General features: G+C 42.7%; 1 protein-coding gene across 2 annotated transcripts in view; it reads right to left on the minus strand.

Moving 5' to 3' along the window:
• The window catches only part of LOC117513689 (DENN domain-containing protein 4B-like), a 110,837-nt gene that overhangs the window by 41,513 nt on the left and 49,516 nt on the right, over positions 1–19,808 (minus strand). The window contains exons 6-11 of one of the 2 annotated variants that reach the window (XM_034173930.1): positions 13,214–13,455; positions 11,467–11,533; positions 10,526–10,584; positions 3,948–4,092; positions 365–486; positions 180–280 (exon numbers count right to left, since the gene is read on the minus strand). In XM_034173930.1, coding sequence (XP_034029821.1) covers positions 180–280; positions 365–486; positions 3,948–4,092; positions 10,526–10,584; positions 11,467–11,533; positions 13,214–13,455 — 736 coding nt within the window. Of the gene's footprint in view, positions 1–179; positions 281–364; positions 541–3,947; positions 4,093–10,525; positions 10,585–11,466; positions 11,534–13,213; positions 13,456–19,808 lie in introns of both variants that reach the window. The other variant, XM_034173929.1, reaches the window with a different exon arrangement.

A 19,808-nucleotide genomic window follows, 5' to 3' on the forward strand; every position in this document is an offset into this window, starting at 1 on the left:
ACAGTGAACCACCAGAGTCTGACCTGGAAAATAAACAGTTTTATTTTGAGGTGACTGTGGATAAATCGTCATTATAATTTGTTGTTGTTATTATTATTATCGGGAGTTTTACACCTGATGGCTGAAGTGTGTGCTCTGGTGAGTGTTGCTGTCAGCGGCAGGTGCGAGCCGTCACTCACTCTTTTCCAGAGTCTTGTTCAGAGTGGTGAGGGTGTTGAACAGGAGCTTCCCATGCTTCCTGGGCAACGATCGCCATGACAACGCTTTCTTGTCCTCCGACCTAAGACATTACAGAACTGTGATGATTGACAGGTGTGCAAGGCTGTTACAGCGGGTCAGAGGTCAAAGTACCTCAGGGACTCACTGAAAGATGGTGTTGGTGTCCAAGTCAACACAGACCACGTCAGCCGGGGGGTCGTAGAGGTCGAAGTAGCTGGAGTGGACGCCAACGATGAAGGGCATCGGTGCCAGCAGCACATCCGCCATCTGCAGTGGGCACAACGGGATGTATGGACAGTGCCAGCGAAGAGGAAACATCATCTGAAGGGGGACAGGAGGAAAAAAAAAACAGGAGGAGAGAAGAGACCGGAGGATGGGCAGGAGGATGAAAAAGAAGGAAAGATAGAAGGGGAGAAAAGGAGGACAGATGGGAAGAGAGAAAAGTACAGGACAAAAAAAGAGACAGAAAAATGAACAGGAGGAGGAAAAAATCAGGAAAAAAGAGGAGAAAAAGGAAGCGAGATAGAAGAATAGAAAAGTACAGTTGGAAAAAAGGAAGGGGAGAGAGAGGAGGCAAAAAAGGAAGAGAGGAGAAGAAAAAGGAGGAGTCAGTCTTTGTCTTAGTGGAATAAAAATCCACCTGAGCTCCAATTAGTTAATGTTATTTTTCACTGTTTCGTTCATTAAGGTGAGATTAGACAAGATTAATGAACTCCTGAAGAAAAAAAAAAAAAAAAAAAAAAAATCTGACATTTAGTCATAAATTAATAAATAAAATCACATTTGAAAGTTTTTTAAATTATTTAATTTAATTTCAATAATGTGGTTGCGTAATATATTTTTAATCAGTGGTGGGCACAGTTCCACTAATCCGTTAACCACTAATTAGTGAAGCTAACTTTTCTGTTGGTGGATTAGCTTTTTTCATCTAACTCTGAAAACCGTCAGCGGACTAATCAGCTTCCGCTAAATTTAGTTCCGCTAATTTTCAGTCCACTAACGTTTTTTTGCTGGCATAGTTAGGAAAGCCGAATGGTCAAAAGCGTTTGTAAACCTTTAAATTATGTGTGTTAGTTCCCGTCTGTTACGTTTTTGCAGCGGTCGGGCAGCTGTGAGGAGCTGAGCTCAACTCTACCCCAGCAGAAGGAGGCGGGCTACCAGACTGCTAGGTAGAAAAAAAAAAAAGTAATTCACATTCAACATACAGAGCCCCAGATGTGTGGCAGGTAACATCAAAAGCAAAGCAGTTTTCACTTACATTTTGATTTATAAATGAAACTAATTCCAGGAGGAGGGAGGCCATGGAGGAGGACTATCGGTTGGCCTCAAAGAGATTCTGGCAAACTGTCCGACGCCTCAGGAGGTGGAAGCAGCTCTCCACCAGCACTGTTTATGGTGCGGGTGGGGAGCTGTTGACCCTGACTGGGGATGTTGTCAGGCGGTGGAAGGAGTACTTCGAGGATCTCCTCAATCCCATCATCACGTCTTCCAAAGAGGAAGCAGAGACTGGGGACTCAGAGGCGGACTCATCCATTACCCAGGCCGAAGTCACCGAGGTGGTTAGAAAGCTCCTCGGTGGCAAGGCTCCTGGGGTGGATGAAATCCGTCCTGAGTACCTTAAGTCTCTGGATGTTGTGGGACTGTCTTGGCTGACACGCCTCTGCAACATCGCGTGGCGATCGGGGACAGTGCCTCTGGATTGGCAGACCGGAGTGGTGGTCCCTCTGTTTAAGAAGGGGGACCGGAGGGTGTGTTCCAACTATAGGGGGATCACACTCCTCAGCCTCCCCGGTAAGGTCTATTCCAGAGTACTGGAGAGGAGAATTCGACCGATAGTCGAACCTCGGATTCAGGAGGAGCAGTGTGGTTTTCGTCCTGGTCGCGGCACACTGGACCAGCTCTATATGCTCCATCGGGTGCTCGAGGGTTCATGGGAGTTCGCCCAACCAGTCCACATGTGTTTTGTGGATCTGGAGAAGGCATTCAACCATGTCCCTCTGGGCACACTGTGGGGAGTGCTCCGGGAGTACGGGGTACAGGGTCCTTTGCTAAGGGCTATCCGGTCCCTGTACGACCGCATCAGGAGCTTGGTTCGCATTGCCGGTAGTAAGTCAAACCTGTTTCCAGTGCACGTTGGCCTCCGCTAGGGCTGCCCTTTGTCACCGGTTCTGTTCATTATTTTTATGGACAGAATTTCTAGGCGCAGTCAGGGTGTAGAGGGGGTCTGGTTTGGGAACCACAGAATCTCGTCTCTGCTGTTTGCGGACGATGTGGTTCTGTTGGCTTCGTCAAATCAGGACCTTCAGCGTGCACTGGGGAGGTTTGCAGCCGAGTGTGAAGCGTCCGGGATGAGGATCAGCACCTCCAAATCTGAGGCCATGGTTCTCGACCGGAAAAAGGTGCTTTGCCCTCTTCAGGTCGGTGGAGTGTCCTTGCCTCAAGTGGAGGAGTTTAAGTATCTCGGGGTCTTGTTCACGAGTGAGGGACGGATGCAGCGTGAGATCGACAGACGGATCGGTGCAGCATCTGCAGTGATGCGGTCGCTGTATCGGACCATCGTGGTGAAGAGAGAGCTGAGTAGGGGGGCAAAGCTCTCGATTTACCGATCGATCTACGTTCCGATCCTCACCTAAGGTCATGAGATTTCAATCAATTCAATCAATCAATTTTATTTATATAGCGCCAAATCACAACAAACAGTTGCCCCAAGGCGCTTTATATTGTAAGGCAAGGCCATACAATATTTACGGAAAAACCCCAACGGTCAAAACGACCCCCTGTGAGCAAGCACTTGGCGACAGTGGGAAGGAAAAACTCCCTTTTAACAGGAAGAAACCTCCAGCAGGCTCAGGGAGGGGCAGTCTTCTGCTGGGACTGGTTGGGGCTGACGGAGAGAACCAGGAAAAAGACATGCTGTGGAGGGGAGCAGAGATCAATCACTAATTTGATGTCTTCTGCAACACGTCTGTGCTGTTCCATGTTGAAAGTAAATGACTCTTCCTTAGAGCAGTGGGCAGGGCACACAAAGGCGGAAGCTCTGACTCGTTGGTTGTGTTGGGTTTTTGATCGCCTTTGCTTTTACCCACAAGCGTCGGCAGTGCTTCAACTCGAAACTGGCTTGTCAGTAGCTGCCAGTGTACCGGAGTCAGTACTAAAAGTTAGCAATTAGCTGTAACGTCCGCTAAATTTTTTTTATCGGTTTATTGGTTCAGCATTATAAAAGTTAACTTTTCAGTTAGCGGATTAGTAGTTATCAAAGCTAACTTTCTGGTTTTATTTTTATTATTTATGTAATTTTAAGTAAGTTTTGCCTGATTTGTTTTATTCTATTTTTTATTTAGATTTGAGGACAAAAAACAAAAGTGCTAGATTTCTGGTTTTGGAGCATCTTGTGATTTATACTGTCTGCTGTGTAACGGATGATGCTAACAAGCTAACCCTCAATACGGCCGGTGTAATGAGCACACAGTGGTTCTCCTGCCTCGAAAAAGAGAAGGTCACCTGTGCCCCGGCCTCCAACTACATCTCAACTTGCATCAGGAAAAGCATCAGGCTTAAAACCTGAACCAGATGACCAGGTGGAGCCGCCACAAGAAGACACATAAATGGCGGTACACTCCAAATGCGGCCATTCCAGAAGCCTTTTATCTCAGTGCCTTATACAGTGTGCGGGCGCGGTTCTGAGCCCGCAGCGTGTGTGTCTGTGTGTGTGTGTGTGCTGATCTTACGGAGACGAGGGCCTCGCTGACGGAGGTCAAGACGTCGGGTCGCAGCGAGTGGAGCAGGAGTTTGTGTTCGGTGAGGACGGCAAGCAACAGGATGCAGGCGTTCTCTGGACCCAGGTTCTGTAGCAGCTTCAGGAAGCTCGCCCCACTGTCTCGCATATACACACACACACAAACACAACCGTTTATGCCACATGAGGCTCCAGTGGAGTGATGTAGCCAGAATAAGCAAAAAAGCAGTTCCCCTCATTTCCACGTATACACATGATGTGAAAATCAAAGCAGCACACTGACATCAGGGTCATCAGGCCACAAATGACTTCAGTTTCATACTTTATTTCAATATCATGCTGATTGATCTGACTGATCTTCTTATGGCCTCAGACAGTGGACTCATCTCTGTGCGTGTTCTGTTAGACCTCAGCGCTGCTTTTGATACTGTTGACCATAAAATTTTATTACAGAGATTAGAGCATGCCATAGGTATTAAAGGCACTGCGCTGCGGTGGTTTGAATCATATTTATCTAATAGATTACAATTTGTTCATGTAAATAGGGAATCTTCTTCACAGACTAAGGTTAATTATGGAGTTCCACAAGGTTCTGTGCTAGGACCAATTTTATTCACTTTATACATGCTTCCCTTAGGCAGTATTATTAGACGGCATTGCTTAAATTTTCATTGTTACGCAGATGATACCCAGCTTTATCTATCCATGAAGCCAGAGGACACACACCAATTAGCTAAACTGCAGGATTGTCTTACAGACATAAGGACATGGATGACCTCTAATTTCCTGCTTTTAAACTCAGATAAAACTGAAGTTATTGTACTTGGCCCCACAAATCTTAGAAACATGGTGTCTAACCAGATCCTTACTCTGGATGGCATTACCCTGACCTCTAGTAATACTGTGAGAAATCTTGGAGTCATTTTTGATCAGGATATGTCATTCAAAGCCCATATTAAACAAATATGTAAGACTGCTTTTTTGCATTTACGCAATATCTCTAAAATTAGAAAGGTCTTGTCTTAGAGTGATGCTGAAAAACTAATTCATGCATTTATTTCCTCTAGGCTGGACTATTGTAATTCATTATTATCAGGTTGTCCTAAAAGTTCCCTGAAAAGCCTTCAGTTAATTCAAAATGCTGCAGCTAGAATACTGACGGGGACTAGAAAGAGAGAGCATATCTCACCCATATTGGCCTCTCTTCATTGGCTTCCTGTTAATTCTAGAATAGAATTTAAAATTCTTCTTCTTACTTATAAGGTTTTGAATAATCAGGTCCCTTCTTATCTTAGGGACCTCATAGTACCATATCACCCCAATAGAGCGCTTCGCTCTCAGACTGCAGGCTTACTTGTAGTTCCTAGGGTTTGTAAGAGTAGAATGGGAGGCAGAGCCTTCAGCTTTCAGGCTCCTCTCCTGTGGAACCAGCTCCCAATTCAGATCAGGGAGACAGACACCCTCTCTACTTTTAAGATTAGGCTTAAAACTTTCCTTTTTGCTAAAGCTTATAGTTAGAGCTGGATCAGGTGACCCTGAACCATCCCTTAGTTATGCTGCTATAGACTTAGACTGCTGGGGGGGGTTCCCATGATGCACTATTTCTTTCTCTTTTTGCTCTGTATGCACCACTCTGCATTTAATCATTAGTGATTAATGCAGTAGGACAAGATTGCTCTTGCTTGCCTCTACTGGTGGTTGGCTCTCACTGCGGTATTGTATCACTTCCTGTTCCGGAGCACAGCGGTGTTTTTCTGTATCTGTTAGCTGTTTAATCTGCGCAGTTAGATTGATCTAGATTACGATTTGTTTCCCAGTGTAATCTTTACGTGCCTTAACTAAAGCACTCCTTCTGCTGAATCACCTCTAAATTATTTACACATTATTCACTTTGCGTGTTTTTAGGAATCCGCTAGCTTAGCGTAGCTACTAGCTCTTAGCCGATTTAGCATGGCGGCTTCTCCTGTCTCTCCCGCACTTTTCTGCTCTGGGTGTGAAATGTTTAGTTATTCCTCAGCCTCCTTTAGCAGTAACGGTACTTGTAATAAGTGTAGCTTATTCGTAGCTTTGGAGGCCAGGCTGGGCAAATTGGAGACTCGGCTCCGCACCGTGGAAAATTTTACAGCTAGCCAGGCCCCTGTAGTCGGTGCGGACCAAGGTAGCTTAGCCGCCGTTAGTTACCCCCTGGCAGATCCCGAGCAGCCGGGAAAGCAGGCTGACTGGGTGACTGTGAGGAGGAAGCGTAGCCCTAAACAGAAGCCCCGTGTACACCGCCAACCCGTTCACATCTCTAACCGTTTTTTCCCCACTCGACGACACACCCGCCGAGGATCAAACTCTGGTTATTGGCGACTCTGTTTTGCGAAATGTGAAGTTAGCGACACCAGCAACCATAGTCAATTGTCTTCCGGGGGCCAGAGCAGGCGACATTGAAGGAAATTTGAAACTGCTGGCTAAGGCTAAGCGTAAATTTGGTAAGATTGTAATTCACGTCGGCAGTAATGACACCCGGTTACGCCAATCGGAGGTCACTAAAATTAACATTAAATCGGTGTGTAATTTTGCAAAAACAATGTCGGACTCTGTAGTTTTCTCTGGGCCCCTCCCCAATCAGACCGGGAGTGACATGTTTAGCCGCATGTTCTCCTTGAATTGCTGGCTGTCTGAGTGGTGTCCAAAAAATGAGGTGGGCTTCATAGATAATTGGCAAAGCTTCTGGGGAAAACCTGGTCTTGTTAGGAGAGACGGCATCCATCCCACTTTGGATGGAGCAGCTCTCATTTCTAGAAATCTGGCCAATTTCTTAAATCCTCCAAACCGTGACTATCCAGGGTTGGGACCAGGAAGCAGAGTTGTAGTCTTACACACCTCTCTGCAGCTTCTCTCCCCCTGCCATCCCCTCATTACCCCATCCCCGTAGAGACCGTGCCTGCTCCCAGACTACCAATAACCAGCAAAAATCTATTTAAGCATAAAAATTCAAAAAGAAAAAATAATATAGCACCTTCAACTGCACCACAGACTAAAACAGTTAAATGTGGTCTATTAAACATTAGGTCTCTCTCTTCTAAGTCCCTGTTGGTAAATGATATAATAATTGATCAACATATTGATTTATTCTGCCTTACAGAAACCTGGTTACAGCAGGATGAATATGTTAGTTTAAATGAGTCAACACCCCGAGTCACATTAACTGTCAGAATGCTCGTAGCACGTGCCGGGGCGGAGGATTAGCAGCAATCTTCCATTCCAGCTTATTAATTAATCAAAAACCCAGACAGAGCTTTAATTCATTTGAAAGCTTGACTCTTAGTCTTGTCCATCCAAATTGGAAGTCCCAAAAACCAGTTTTATTTGTTATTATCTATCGTCCACCTGGTCGTTACTGTGAGTTTCTCTGTGAATTTTCAGACCTTTTGTCTGACTTGGTGCTTAGCTCAGATAAGATAATTATAGTGGGCGATTTTAACATCCACACAGATGCTGAGAATGACAGCCTCAACACTGCATTTAATCTATTATTAGACTCTATTGGCTTTGCTCAAAAAGTAAATGAGTTCACCCACCACTTTAATCATATCTTAGATCTTGTTCTGACTTATGGTATGGAAATAGAAGATTTAACAGTATTCCCTGAAAACTCCCTTCTGTCTGATCATTTCTTAATAACATTTACATTTACTCTGATGGACTACCCAGCAGTGGGGAATAAGTTTCATTACACTAGAAGTCTTTCAGAAAGCGCTGTAACTAGGTTTAAGGATATGATTCCTTCTTTATGTTCTCTAATGCCATATACCAACACAGTGCAGAGTAGCTACCTAAACTCTGTAAGTGAGATATAGTATCTCGTCAATAGTTTTACATCCTCATTGAAGACAACTTTGGATGCTGTAGCTCCTCTAAAAAAGAGAGCTTTAAATCAGAAGTGCCTGACTCCGTGGTATAACTCACAAACTCGTAGCTTAAAGCAGATAACCCGTAAGTTGGAGAGGAAATGGCGTCTCACTAATTTAGAAGATCTTCACTTAGCCTGGAAAAAGAGTCTGTTGTTCTATAAAAAAAGCCCTCCCTCCGTAAAGCTAGGACATCTTTCTACTCATCACTAATTGAAGAAAATAAGAACAACCCCAGGTTTCTTTTCAGCACTGTAGCCAGGCTGACAAAGAGTCAGAACTCTATTGAGCTGAGTATTCCATTAACTTTAACTAGTAATGACTTCATGACTTTCTTTGCTAACAAAATTTTAACTATTAGAGAAAAAATTACTCATAACCATCCCAAAGACGTATCGTTATCTTTGGCTGCTTTCAGTGATGCCGGTATTTGGTTAGACTCTTTCTCTCCGATTGTTCTGTCTGAGTTATTTTCATTAGTTACTTCATCCAAACCATCAACATGTTTATTAGACCCCATTCCTACCAGGCTGCTCAAGGAAGTCCTACCATTATTTAATGCTTCGATCTTAAATATGATCAATCTATCTTTGTTAGTTGGCTATGTACCACAGGCTTTTAAGGTGGCAGTAATTAAACCATTACTTAAAAAGCCGTCACTTGACCCAGCTATCTTAGCTAATTATAGGCCAATCTCCAACCTTCCTTTTCTCTCAAAAATTCTTGAAAGGGTAGTTGTAAAACAGCTAACTGATCATCTGCAGAGGAATGGTCTATTTGAAGCGTTTCAGTCAGGTTTTAGAATTCATCATAGTACAGAAACAGCATTAGTGAAGGTTACAAATGATCTTCTTATGGCCTCGGACAGTGGACTCATCTCTGTGCTTGTTCTGTTAGACCTCAGTGCTGCTTTTGATACTGTTGACCATAAAATTTTATTACAGAGATTAGAGCATGCCATAGGTATTAAAGGCACTGCGCTGCGGTAGTTTGAATCATATTTGTCTAATAGATTACAATTTGTTCATGTAAATGGGGAATCTTCTTCACAGACTAAAGTTAATTATGGAGTTCCACAAGGTTCTGTGCTAGGACCAATTTTATTCACTTTATACATGCTTCCTTAGGCAGTATTATTAGACGGTATTGCTTAAATTTTCATTGTTACGCAGATGATACCCAGCTTTATCTATCCATGAAGCCAGAGGACACACACCAATTAGCTAAACTGCAGGATTGTCTTACAGACATAAAGACATGGATGACCTCTAATTTCCTGCTTTTAAACTCAGATAAAACTGAAGTTATTGTACTTGGCCCCACAAATCTTAGAAACATGGTGTCTAACCAGATCCTTACTCTGGATGGCATTACCCTGACCTCTAGTAATACTGTGAGAAATCTTGGAGTTATTTTTGATCAGGATATGTCATTCAAAGCGCATATTAAACAAATATGTAGGACTGCTTTTTTGCATTTACGCAATATCTCTAAAATCAGAAAGGTCTTGTCTCAGAGTGATGCTGAAAAACTAATTCATGCATTTATTTCCTCTAGGCTGGACTATTGTAATTCATTATTATCAGGTTGTCCTAAAAGTTCCCTAAAAAGCCTTCAGTTAATTCAAAATGCTGCAGCTAGAGTACTGACGGGGACTAGAAGGAGAGAGCATATCTCACCCATATTGGCCTCTCTTCATTGGCTTCCTGTTAATTCTAGAATAGAATTTAAAATTCTTCTTCTTACTTATAAGGTTTTGAATAATCAGGTCCCATCTTATCTTAGGGACCTCATAGTACCATATCACCCCAATAGAGCGCTTCGCTCTCAGACTGCAGGCTTACTTGTAGTTCCTACGGTTTGTAAGAGTAGAATGGGAGGCAGAGCCTTCAGCTTTCAGGCTCCTCTCCTGTGGAACCAGCTCCCAATTCAGATCAGGGAGGCAGACACCCTCTCTACTTTTAAGATTAGGCTTAAAACTTTCCTTTTTGCTAAAGCTTATAGTTAGGACTGGATCAGGTGACCCTGAACCATCCCTTAGTTATGCTGCTATAGACTTAGACTGCTGGGGGGTTCCCATGATGCACTGAGTGTTTCTTTCTCTTTTTGCTCTGTATGCACCACTCTGCATTTAATCATTAGTGATCGATCTCTGCTCCCCTCCACAGCATGTCTTTTTCCTGGTTCTCTCCCTCAGCCCCAACCAGTCCCAGCAGAAGACTGCCCCTCCCTGAGCCTGGTTCTGCTGGAGGTTTCTTCCTGTTAAAAGGGAGTTTTTCCTTCCCACTGTCGCCAAGTGCTTGCTCACCGGGGGTCGTTTTGACCATTGGGGTTTTTACGTAATTATTGTATGGCCTTGGCTTACAATATAAAGCGCCTTGGGGCAACTGTTTGTTGTGATTTGGCGCTATATAAATAAAATTGATTGATTGATTGGGAAGAGGAAGGGAAAAAATTAAAAATCAGTGACCACTGACCTCTGAGTTTGTCATCAAACTGCACCTGCTCATATCAGCACTCTAACTGATAATACTGCCACGACAGCACATTACACAGTATTACTGCAGTACCGTCGTGCAGTATTTCGACCACGCTCTGGTACATTATTTCTGTGATGCAGTACTTCTGCCGTGCTGTGGTACTGTATTGCTACGGTTCCTGCGGTTGAACTGACCTGAGCGGCAGAGGCGTGGAGACGGGTTGGCAGAGCAGCAGGTTGTCGTACGGCGAAAGCTACAAAACAACAACAAACACGTTCAGTTTGTGTTTCAGGAAATACTGTGAGTACTCAGAAACGACTGATAGAAATTTCACTGAACACTGACGTGACCTTTGACCCAAACAGGGCATGCGCTCTGATCTCAGATTTCAGTGTGAAAACATGATGAATGTAATCATCTTTAATTCTGGGTGCAAGGCGTGGTTCCCTCATGCGGTGATCAAAACCTCATCCTGCTGCGTGAAATCACCCCTGATCCACTGACAGATCATCGTTAGATTATAATTACAGTTAGTACGGCGTCTGCTGATTGGACACCGATTAGAAAGAATGATTCTGATTGGCTTTCGTTACCCTGCTTGCTCTGACACCAGGTCTCCGCTTACATCCTGTTGGAGGAGGAAGTTAAGCGTTTAAAATGAGAAGATGAAGAAGGAAAAAGCTCTGCGGCTTTTTTTTTTTTTTTTTAGATGTTTTGCAATCAACATTTTTTTAAAACTAAGCATAAAAGTAGTGTAAAAATGTAGTATAACATGCAGTATAAATAAGGGTTAGACTTTCTTTGCCCTTTAGAGAACATTTTACATTAAAAACATTTAAATTCTCTGCAGTTAAACTGATTCCATCTTTAGCTCTTATGTTTTTTCTTAAATTTAACAATAACATTTTATGTCAGAGCCTTTTTATTTCTATGTCTTTTTTTCCTGCAGGTACCTCTTTTATTTTTAATTCTATTTCCACTCTGCATTTATAAACAGGATGTCACAGGTGCGTCGTCGCATTACAGCCACAAAAGTAACTAACCTCTGACCTCACCCCAGTGAGGTCACTAACCAGCACTCTAAATTATTACAGAGGGTAATGGTAGAAAGAAAGGCACGGGGCTCTTTCTGTACCTGAACGAGAATACGAGGCCTCTGAGGGGACGGGAAGGGAACGTTGTGCATGAAGCTGGAGATGTGTCTGGATGTAGAAAAAGAAGAGGAGAGATGGGGACATAAACCCATCACATCAAACACTAATCAGTGGGTTCAATTAGTTAACCAGCAATCAGTCACAAAGTTTCACTGTCAGCATCAAGACATTCAAAGACAAAGAAGACTTCCAGATACAACTCTCAATTTTAAAACTGATTTTGCATTTTCCGGAATATTAGTCACGTTTTTCTTTTTGTTTTGTTTTTTTTTTTAGTTTGGGAGGCCCTGCAACTTATACTCCAGCTCGTTATGAACAATAATAATTAGAATATATCAGACTTTCCCAGGAATCAAAGCACTAAACCAAATAAACTAAAATTATAATAAAAACTAAAATGACAATAATGAAAAGTACAATGCACAAAAATACTCCCCAAAAAGAGCTAATAATAGAGAAAAAAGGTACGACTTATACTCTGATAAATACAGTAGTTAGTCTGTCCATTGTTGGTGATTTAAGTCCTGGTCTGGTGCTCGGAGGAGGTGGAGTTGAGTTTTTCTTGTCAGAGTTCATCAGTGACTTTTATGCACCGCTTCAGTCATTTTTACTGAGTCCATCTTCAAACATTCCAGCACATTTTAACTTCTATAAAACAATCTGTAGAAATTACCTCAGGTTATATTAATCCCATATCAGTTAATATTCTCTGCAGTTTCCCAGCATTCATCTCAAGTATGGAGGCGCTTAAAGAAATGTGTTCTGTGCGCCGGTTTGGAACATGAGCACTCTGCCGACAAGTTGCACACGAAAATGCCACAAACACCACAAAGGCTGTGAGATGGCACACGTATGACTTGTGTTTGCATGAGCAGCGCACCGCCACACAAAGTAGGAGGCGTGACGGCGGAGCATCAAGTCTGTTTATTGAGAGGTCCCTCCCACCTCCTGCAGTAAAATCAAGACTCCACCTCCTCATATAAAATAATCCTGTCCGAATCATATTCTGAGGGTGCGTGTATTTGACACATAAATGCACTTTACTCTCACTAAAATTCAGCTATAAAAGTGAGATTGAAGACAGTGATTGGTAATTTGTAGTGAAATTTGTAGACAGTAAACCTGACCAGACTGACCTGGTCTGGGACTTAAACTGCTTGAATCAATTTTGAATTCACTGGGAAGTCAGTGGCAACATCCTTGCCTAAATCTGAAATCACCACAAAATTAACAGAGCAATCAAGAGATTTCTGACATCCGCCAATCCGGATCACCTCCAAAATTCAGTGGAGTCTTTCATGCCCTAATATCTATCTAATTTTTGAAATAATCCTTGAAAGTCTATAAAGAGAACTCTTGATCCAGAATCCAGATTCGGATCCAGGTCACCTCCACAATTCAATGGAGTGTTCCATGCCCTAATATCTATCTGTGGTGAAAATTTGGTGAGAATCCGTAGTAGTTTTGATGCAATCTTGCTAACAGCCAGACGGACAGACAAGTAAATAAACGTGAATGATTTTATTACGTCCTTGGTCTCAGGTCAGTTTGGACACTGATCACATCTACTGATGGCAGTGAAAAGACCAGCACTACTACAAAGTAATCAATCAAAGTGAACAAGATCAGCCTGCAGCAAATGAACTCCAACCACTTGAGGCAATGTCCCCTCCAAAAACCCACAGATTATAATCCAGAATACAGATGATAATCCAGAGTATCACTGACTTCTCCAGTGGCAGGACGTGCGGTCCAGAGATGGAGTATCGGTAAACAAAGGTCAGAAACTTCTGGAAGACGGTGAAGAAGGGCCAGTGCGACAGGACGCAGATGCTCTTCTTCACCTGCAGGCTGCGGTTGGTGATTGGCCGACGGTCGACCACACTGAGGAGGCCGAGCCGAATGCTCTGTCGCTCTGAGAGCAGCTCCCTGGAGAAGGACTCGTAGAACTGAATGGCTGCTCCATAAACCTGCAAAAACAGATCATAACCAGAATGATCTTTATTTGCAGTGTACATGTGCACAAAAAGGGAATCTGACTCCAGTTTAGCGCATTCAGCAGGATGATGAGCAAAAGGTGGTGTATAGTATATACAGTAATGTGCATCCATGACATGTCTGTGCCTTCTTCCTGCGGTGATTTATGGTGATAAGGTGTTGATCAGGGTGACAGTCTGTGGGAAGAAGATGTTCTTTTACAGCTGTCTGGTTGTTTTTGTGCTCAGTGATCCGTAGCACCTCCCAGAGGGGAGACAAAGAAACAGGCTGTGTTTGGGATCAACAGTGAAGATTTCTGCTCATTTTCTCAATCATGATTTAGTGCCGAAACAAATAGTTTTTTTTTTTGTTTTTTTTTTTTACATATTTCATCTGAAAGCACAGTTAGATTTAACTCGCAAAACTCCAAAACTCTGCTCACATGTGACATCACGGATCGACAACAGCGATGCTCAGTGATGAGACAAATAGTTACGACGATTATAATCATGTTGTTTCTTGAGCTCATATCGCTGTAAGTGTGCTATACATCATTCGACCAGCAGATGGCAGTTTTCAAATGAGCAGTGGTATAAGTAAGGAACGACTGTGTCCCAACCAGAAGGTCTCCAGTTCAAGGTCACCTGTAAGTCATTCTTGTTGTTCCATCTGGCGTAACATCAGGACGGGTATCTAGCAGAAAACTGGTGTCAAATCAACATGTGGATCTGTATCAAATCCACTATGGTAAACCCAAATAAAATGAGAAGAGCCAAAAAAAAAAAAAAAAACTATTCAAATAATGTAACAGACAACCCCCTTTATTTAGCCTGGACTACTTCTTTTTCTTTCGGCTGTTCCCGTTAGGGGGCGCCACAGCAGACTAATCATTCCATCTCACCCTGTCCTCTGAATCCTCCCATTACACCAACCACCTACATGTCCTCCCTCAGCACATCCATAAACCTCCTCTTTGTCCTCCCTCTTCTCGTCCTGCCTGGTGGCTCCATCTTCAGCATCCTTCTACCTATTTACTTGCTTCTACTGACTTTTATTCCCCTGCTCTCCAGAGCACATCTCCACCTCTCCAGACTAGATTCAGCTTGCTCTCTACTCTCACTACAGATCACAATGTCATCTGCAAACATCATAGTCCACGGAGACTCCTGTCTGATCTCATCCATCAACCTGTCCATCACCATTGCGAACAAGGACTCAGAGCTGATCCTTGGTGTAATCCTACCTCCACCTTGAATGAGCCTGTCATTCCCACTGCGCATCACACCGCTGTCACACTATTCTTGTGCATGTCCTGCACTACCCTCACATACTTCTCTGCCACTCCAGAATTCCTCATATAATACCACAGCTCTTCTCTTGGCACCCAATCATAAGCTTTTTCTAAGTCCACAAACACACAATATAACTTTCTGGCCTTCTCTGTACTTCTCAAATAGCATTCTCAGAGCAAACATTGCATCTGTAGTGTTCTTTCTCGGCATGAAACCATATTGCTGCTCACAGATCTTCACCTGTTTTCTGAGCCTAGCTTCTAATACTCTTTCCCATAACTTCATGCTATGGCTGATCAACTTTATGCCTCTGTAGTTACTACAGCTCTGCACATCACCCTTGTTCTTAAAAACAGGAACCAGCACACTTCATCTCCACTTCTCAGGAATCCTTTCACTTTCCAAGATTTTATTAAACAATCTGGTTAGAAACTCCACTGCTATCTCTCCTAGACATTTCCATGCCTCGACTGGAATGTCATCTGGTCCAACTGCCATTCCACTCTTCATCCTCTTCATAGAAGCCCTCACTTCTTCCTTATGACCCAGTCACATGGCACACGACGATTCCTGAACGAAGGGAAAAAGTTAAAAAAAAGTCACAATTCGTTGAGAAAAGGTGGACGAGAGAGCCTTTATCACCGAACAGTCTGCGAAGCAAGAGCGCAAAAGGGACGAAAGAGGAAATTAACAAAACCGAAGCTCACGATCTCGACGAAACGCACCTGGAGCCACAGCTGGAGCAGTGTGTGTCTGCATCTCTGCGTTCCAGGACTTGGCGCTGGGACGGAGCTCATAGGGCCTGAGTCCTGGAGAAACTGCAAACAGAATCTGTGGAGATCTGTGTGCACATCAGTGGACCACCTGCTCTGGTTCCTCGTCCAGAACAAAAGAGGGATCATGTCCATCATTATCAGAATCCACACTGTCTGTTGACACGCTGCGCGCTCCGTCTTCCTCCAATTAAAAAAAAAAAAAAAAAAAAAAAAAAACGTGCGCTGTGGTCACTGCTGTATCACAGTATTATGTTTCTAAGCCATATATATTGGGTGATTCTTTAACTACGGGCACTATTGGCCTTGTAAATGTAATTTCCACCACACCATTGCCTTACAATATAAAGCGCCTTGGTGCAACTGTTTGTTGTGATTTGGCGCTATATACATGTGCTCTGATGTCACTGTTTATCTCCATAGAAACTACCCAAACAATCTTTCATACAAACTGTTTAAAGGGACATTACAGTGTTGTGGTGGAAATTACGGCAATAGTGTGGGACAACTACATTTTGTTTAAAAAAACAGTTGTATGACATTGAATACCCCAATTATGTTTTGATTATTTTACTGATATTTTATTCATAGATATTTTAAAACATTAGAAAAAAACGTTTCTTTACCATTGATTTTTATCATCACCTTGCCCAATGCGGATTCGAGATTCATCACTGAATATGACTTTCATCCAGTCATCCACAGTCCACGATTGCTTTTCCTTAGCCCATTGTAACCTTGTTTTATTCTGTTTAGGTGTTAATGATGGCTTTCGTTTAGCTTTTCTGTATGTAAATCCCATTTCCTTTAGGCGGTTTCTTACAGTTCGGTCACAGACGTTGACTCCAGTTTCCTCCCATTCGTTCCTCATTTGTTTTGTTGTGCATTTTTCGATTTTTGAGACATATTGCTTTAAGTTTTCTGTCTTGACGCTTTGATGTCTTCCTTGGTCTACCAGTATGTTTGCCTTTAACAACCTTCCCATGTTGTTTGTATTTGGTCCAGAGTTTAGACACAGCTGACTGTGAACAACCAACATCTTTTGCAACATTGCATGATGATTTACCCTCTTTAAAGAGATTAATAATCCTCTCCTTTGTTTCAATTGACATCTCTCGTGTTGGAGCCATGATTCATGTCAGTCCACTTGGTGCAACAGCTCTCCAAGGTGTGATCACTCCTTTTTAGATGCAGACTAACAAGCAGATCTGATTTGATGCAGGTGATAGTTTTGGGGATTCCATAATTTATTCCTCAGAATTGAGATAGTCCATATTTTTTTCCCTCTGCTTGGTCTAAAAAAGTAACCGTTACCGACTGCCACAATTTTTTTTCCTTGATTTCTTATAGTGTTTCTTGAAGCCAGAAAGTTGCCATTTGAAATGACTTTAGTTTTGTGTCATGTCTGTGATCTGCTTTTTTTCTACAAAATTAAACAACTGAATGAACATCCTCTGATGCCGGTGATTCCATAATTATTGCCAGGGGTTGTAATCATTTTGATTCATCTACCTGTTGCCACATGCACAGAAGGACTGGATTGTCATTCCTACACTCAGATTGTTATATTTAATAAAAATAATAAGCGCACGCAGCAGCTCCTGCTGCCGCTGATGCTGCATTCAAGTACCATCGGAAATTACACAACTTTTTTGTTGTTTCAAATTCAACAGTTGCTTGTGGCAAAATAATTAATTATATCCACACAAAAGATTAATTTTGGCCTATGTAAGGTGCCTGAGCCCATTGAAGCTGCCTCCCCTACACAGATCAAAAAAATCCAAGCAAGCAGGCTGAGTTTGCCCTGTAATTTCCGATGTACATGAACGCAGCAGCAGCCTCAGCGCTCACAAACCGGCTTCTGCACTGTGTGAAAAAGTTCAGCTGCTCTAACGAAGTCAAATTAAACAATAACGTTACAAAAACTACACAAACGCTTAAAAAAAAGTCAAGAACGACAGCAAAACGAGACACAGACGAATTGAGGTTTTCGTTGCCCTTCGTTCAAAATTTTCAACAGTTTAAAAATCCTGACGAAGCGGCCGCTGCAGGAACGAGGTTGCGCGAAGGTTAAACAATGCCAACGACAGTCAATGAAGGTCCAGATTTCTTGTTTCATCAGGTCTTCGTCACCCTTCATTAAGTGACGTGTGACTGGGCCATTACTAATCTGTTGTACTTCCTGACTTACTTACTTAGCCTGCACAATCAAAAATAAACAAAACACAAAAACACACACATGGCAACAGATCGTGAAAAAAGTCAAAGTTGATCTTTTCCTCAACATAACATTCTTCCAAAAATTACTCATTATCTCGATGCTACACAAAGTAATTTCTTTAATCTCGGTGTGTGCTTGCTCAGGGGGATTGGTGAGGTTAGTGACCTTACTCGTGTCAAACACCTTGAGGCAGATTTGTTGCGATTTGGTTCTATACAAATAAAAAAGTTGAACTGAGTGTGAAACCATATCTAGACCACAAAATCTCAACTAACACAAAGTCAAAATAATGACATGTTTATGGAGGTGTTCATTTAATACCATAACAATAATCATCACGTCTGGAGACAGTTTTCTTTAAACAAGTCTGAGGACAGATATAAGAATAATTCCATGTCACTGAATATCTCTTGTGGTTCATTTGAGAAACGTACAGACTCTGACAGAGTGTGCTAAATCTGTCCACAGCAGGCCGTCCTCAAAAACTGAGTCAGTGTGCAAGAGAGTCATGGGAGAATCCACAGAGAAACCTGACTGAAGGCGATACAAGCGCCAGCGGCTGTGACTGGAGAGACACGTGTCTGTTGCTGCTCCAGTCACAGCTCGGTGACAAAGACTTTGAGGGCTCAAGTCCACCGTGTAGCCATGGATATGAATAAAGGGGACGACTTGTAAATGAAGACTGAAATGTTGACAGAGCGAGTCTGCAGCTCGTGCACAAGCTGGAGAAGTATCCTCTCATATCCATTTTTAAACACACGGATTCAGATTCGTGTCCTGCTGCCTCACCTTCATTCTAACAACCACAAATCAGGAAAATAAACTTATAGAGAGTGTAAAAAACATAAAAGCACAACTCTTACATTTACTCTGACTTGTTTCATTGCAGACAGCATGAACCCAAAATATTTTGTTTTGTGTGGTCAACTTCATTTCATTTGTTAATACCATCCATTTCTGCATTTAAGGTCAGCAACACATTCCAAAAAAGATGGGATGGGGCAATTTAGGGCTAGTAATGAGGTTAAAAAATTAAATAATGTTACTTCAAACAGGTGACTGCAATCATGATTTAGTACAAAAGCAGCATCTGTGTATGAAAGGCCAAGTCTAGGGGGCAGGGGATCCACAGTTTGCCAACAAGGAAAATTATTGAAATGTTTAATGTTTGTTTCATGTCACTTTAGTTAAGGTGTAGCAAGTTGCACTGTGTGTATGCTGTCATCATTCATTTTCATAGAGCAATTTGTGACATTCATGAGACTCAGGTGAATGACAATAAAAAGGCGACAGCAGGTCATATCACGGCAACGCTGTGGGATATATAATGTTCTTAGTGTCTCTGCAGATGTTTCCCCAGCTCTATTACATTTCATCCATTTAGCACTTGGGGTTTTACGACCTAACACCCCTTGCTTCTTGGGAGGCATATAGATAGTCTGCATGCTGTACACAGCAGGTACATTTTAAGTAAAAAAACACACACACCTTAATTCGCATGCAATACGCACTGGCCCATTCGGATTCTAATTAAAGTCCACGTTCACCAGCTGCTACTACATAGTAAGTGAAGCGGGATGCTGCTACCTGACCTGAGTACCACGTGAACTGTGAAAATACGGGCTCCAGTGAGTGGGTCGTGATCTAATATATAAGGCTGACCATGTATGTGTGCGCTTTCAAACTAAGAGCCCCAGTGACCTCCCCCTTGGTGCCCCCAGTCACCATACCAAGTTTGGTGTTGATTGCTTAATTACTGTGACTGTGCATAGCAAACACAAACCGTGCCACATACATACATAGATTGCCTTTTATATTTATAGATAGATGGACGCCAGTGCTCCAGACAAAAAGATGCAAAGGACCAACCAGACTGGGCAGCGACAAGTCCAAAAGCCGGGTCTGTCATGGTCTGGGGTTGTGTTAGTGTCCTTGGTAAAGGACATTTATACTTCTATGATGCAGCATTAATGCAGAAACATACACTGAGATTTTGGAGCAACATATGCTGCCTTCAAGACGACGTCTTTTCCAGGGACGTCCATATATTTTACAACAAG

This window comes from Thalassophryne amazonica, chromosome 7, assembly GCF_902500255.1.
Source record: "Thalassophryne amazonica chromosome 7, fThaAma1.1, whole genome shotgun sequence".
NCBI classification, from domain to species: Eukaryota; Metazoa; Chordata; class Actinopteri; order Batrachoidiformes; family Batrachoididae; genus Thalassophryne; species Thalassophryne amazonica.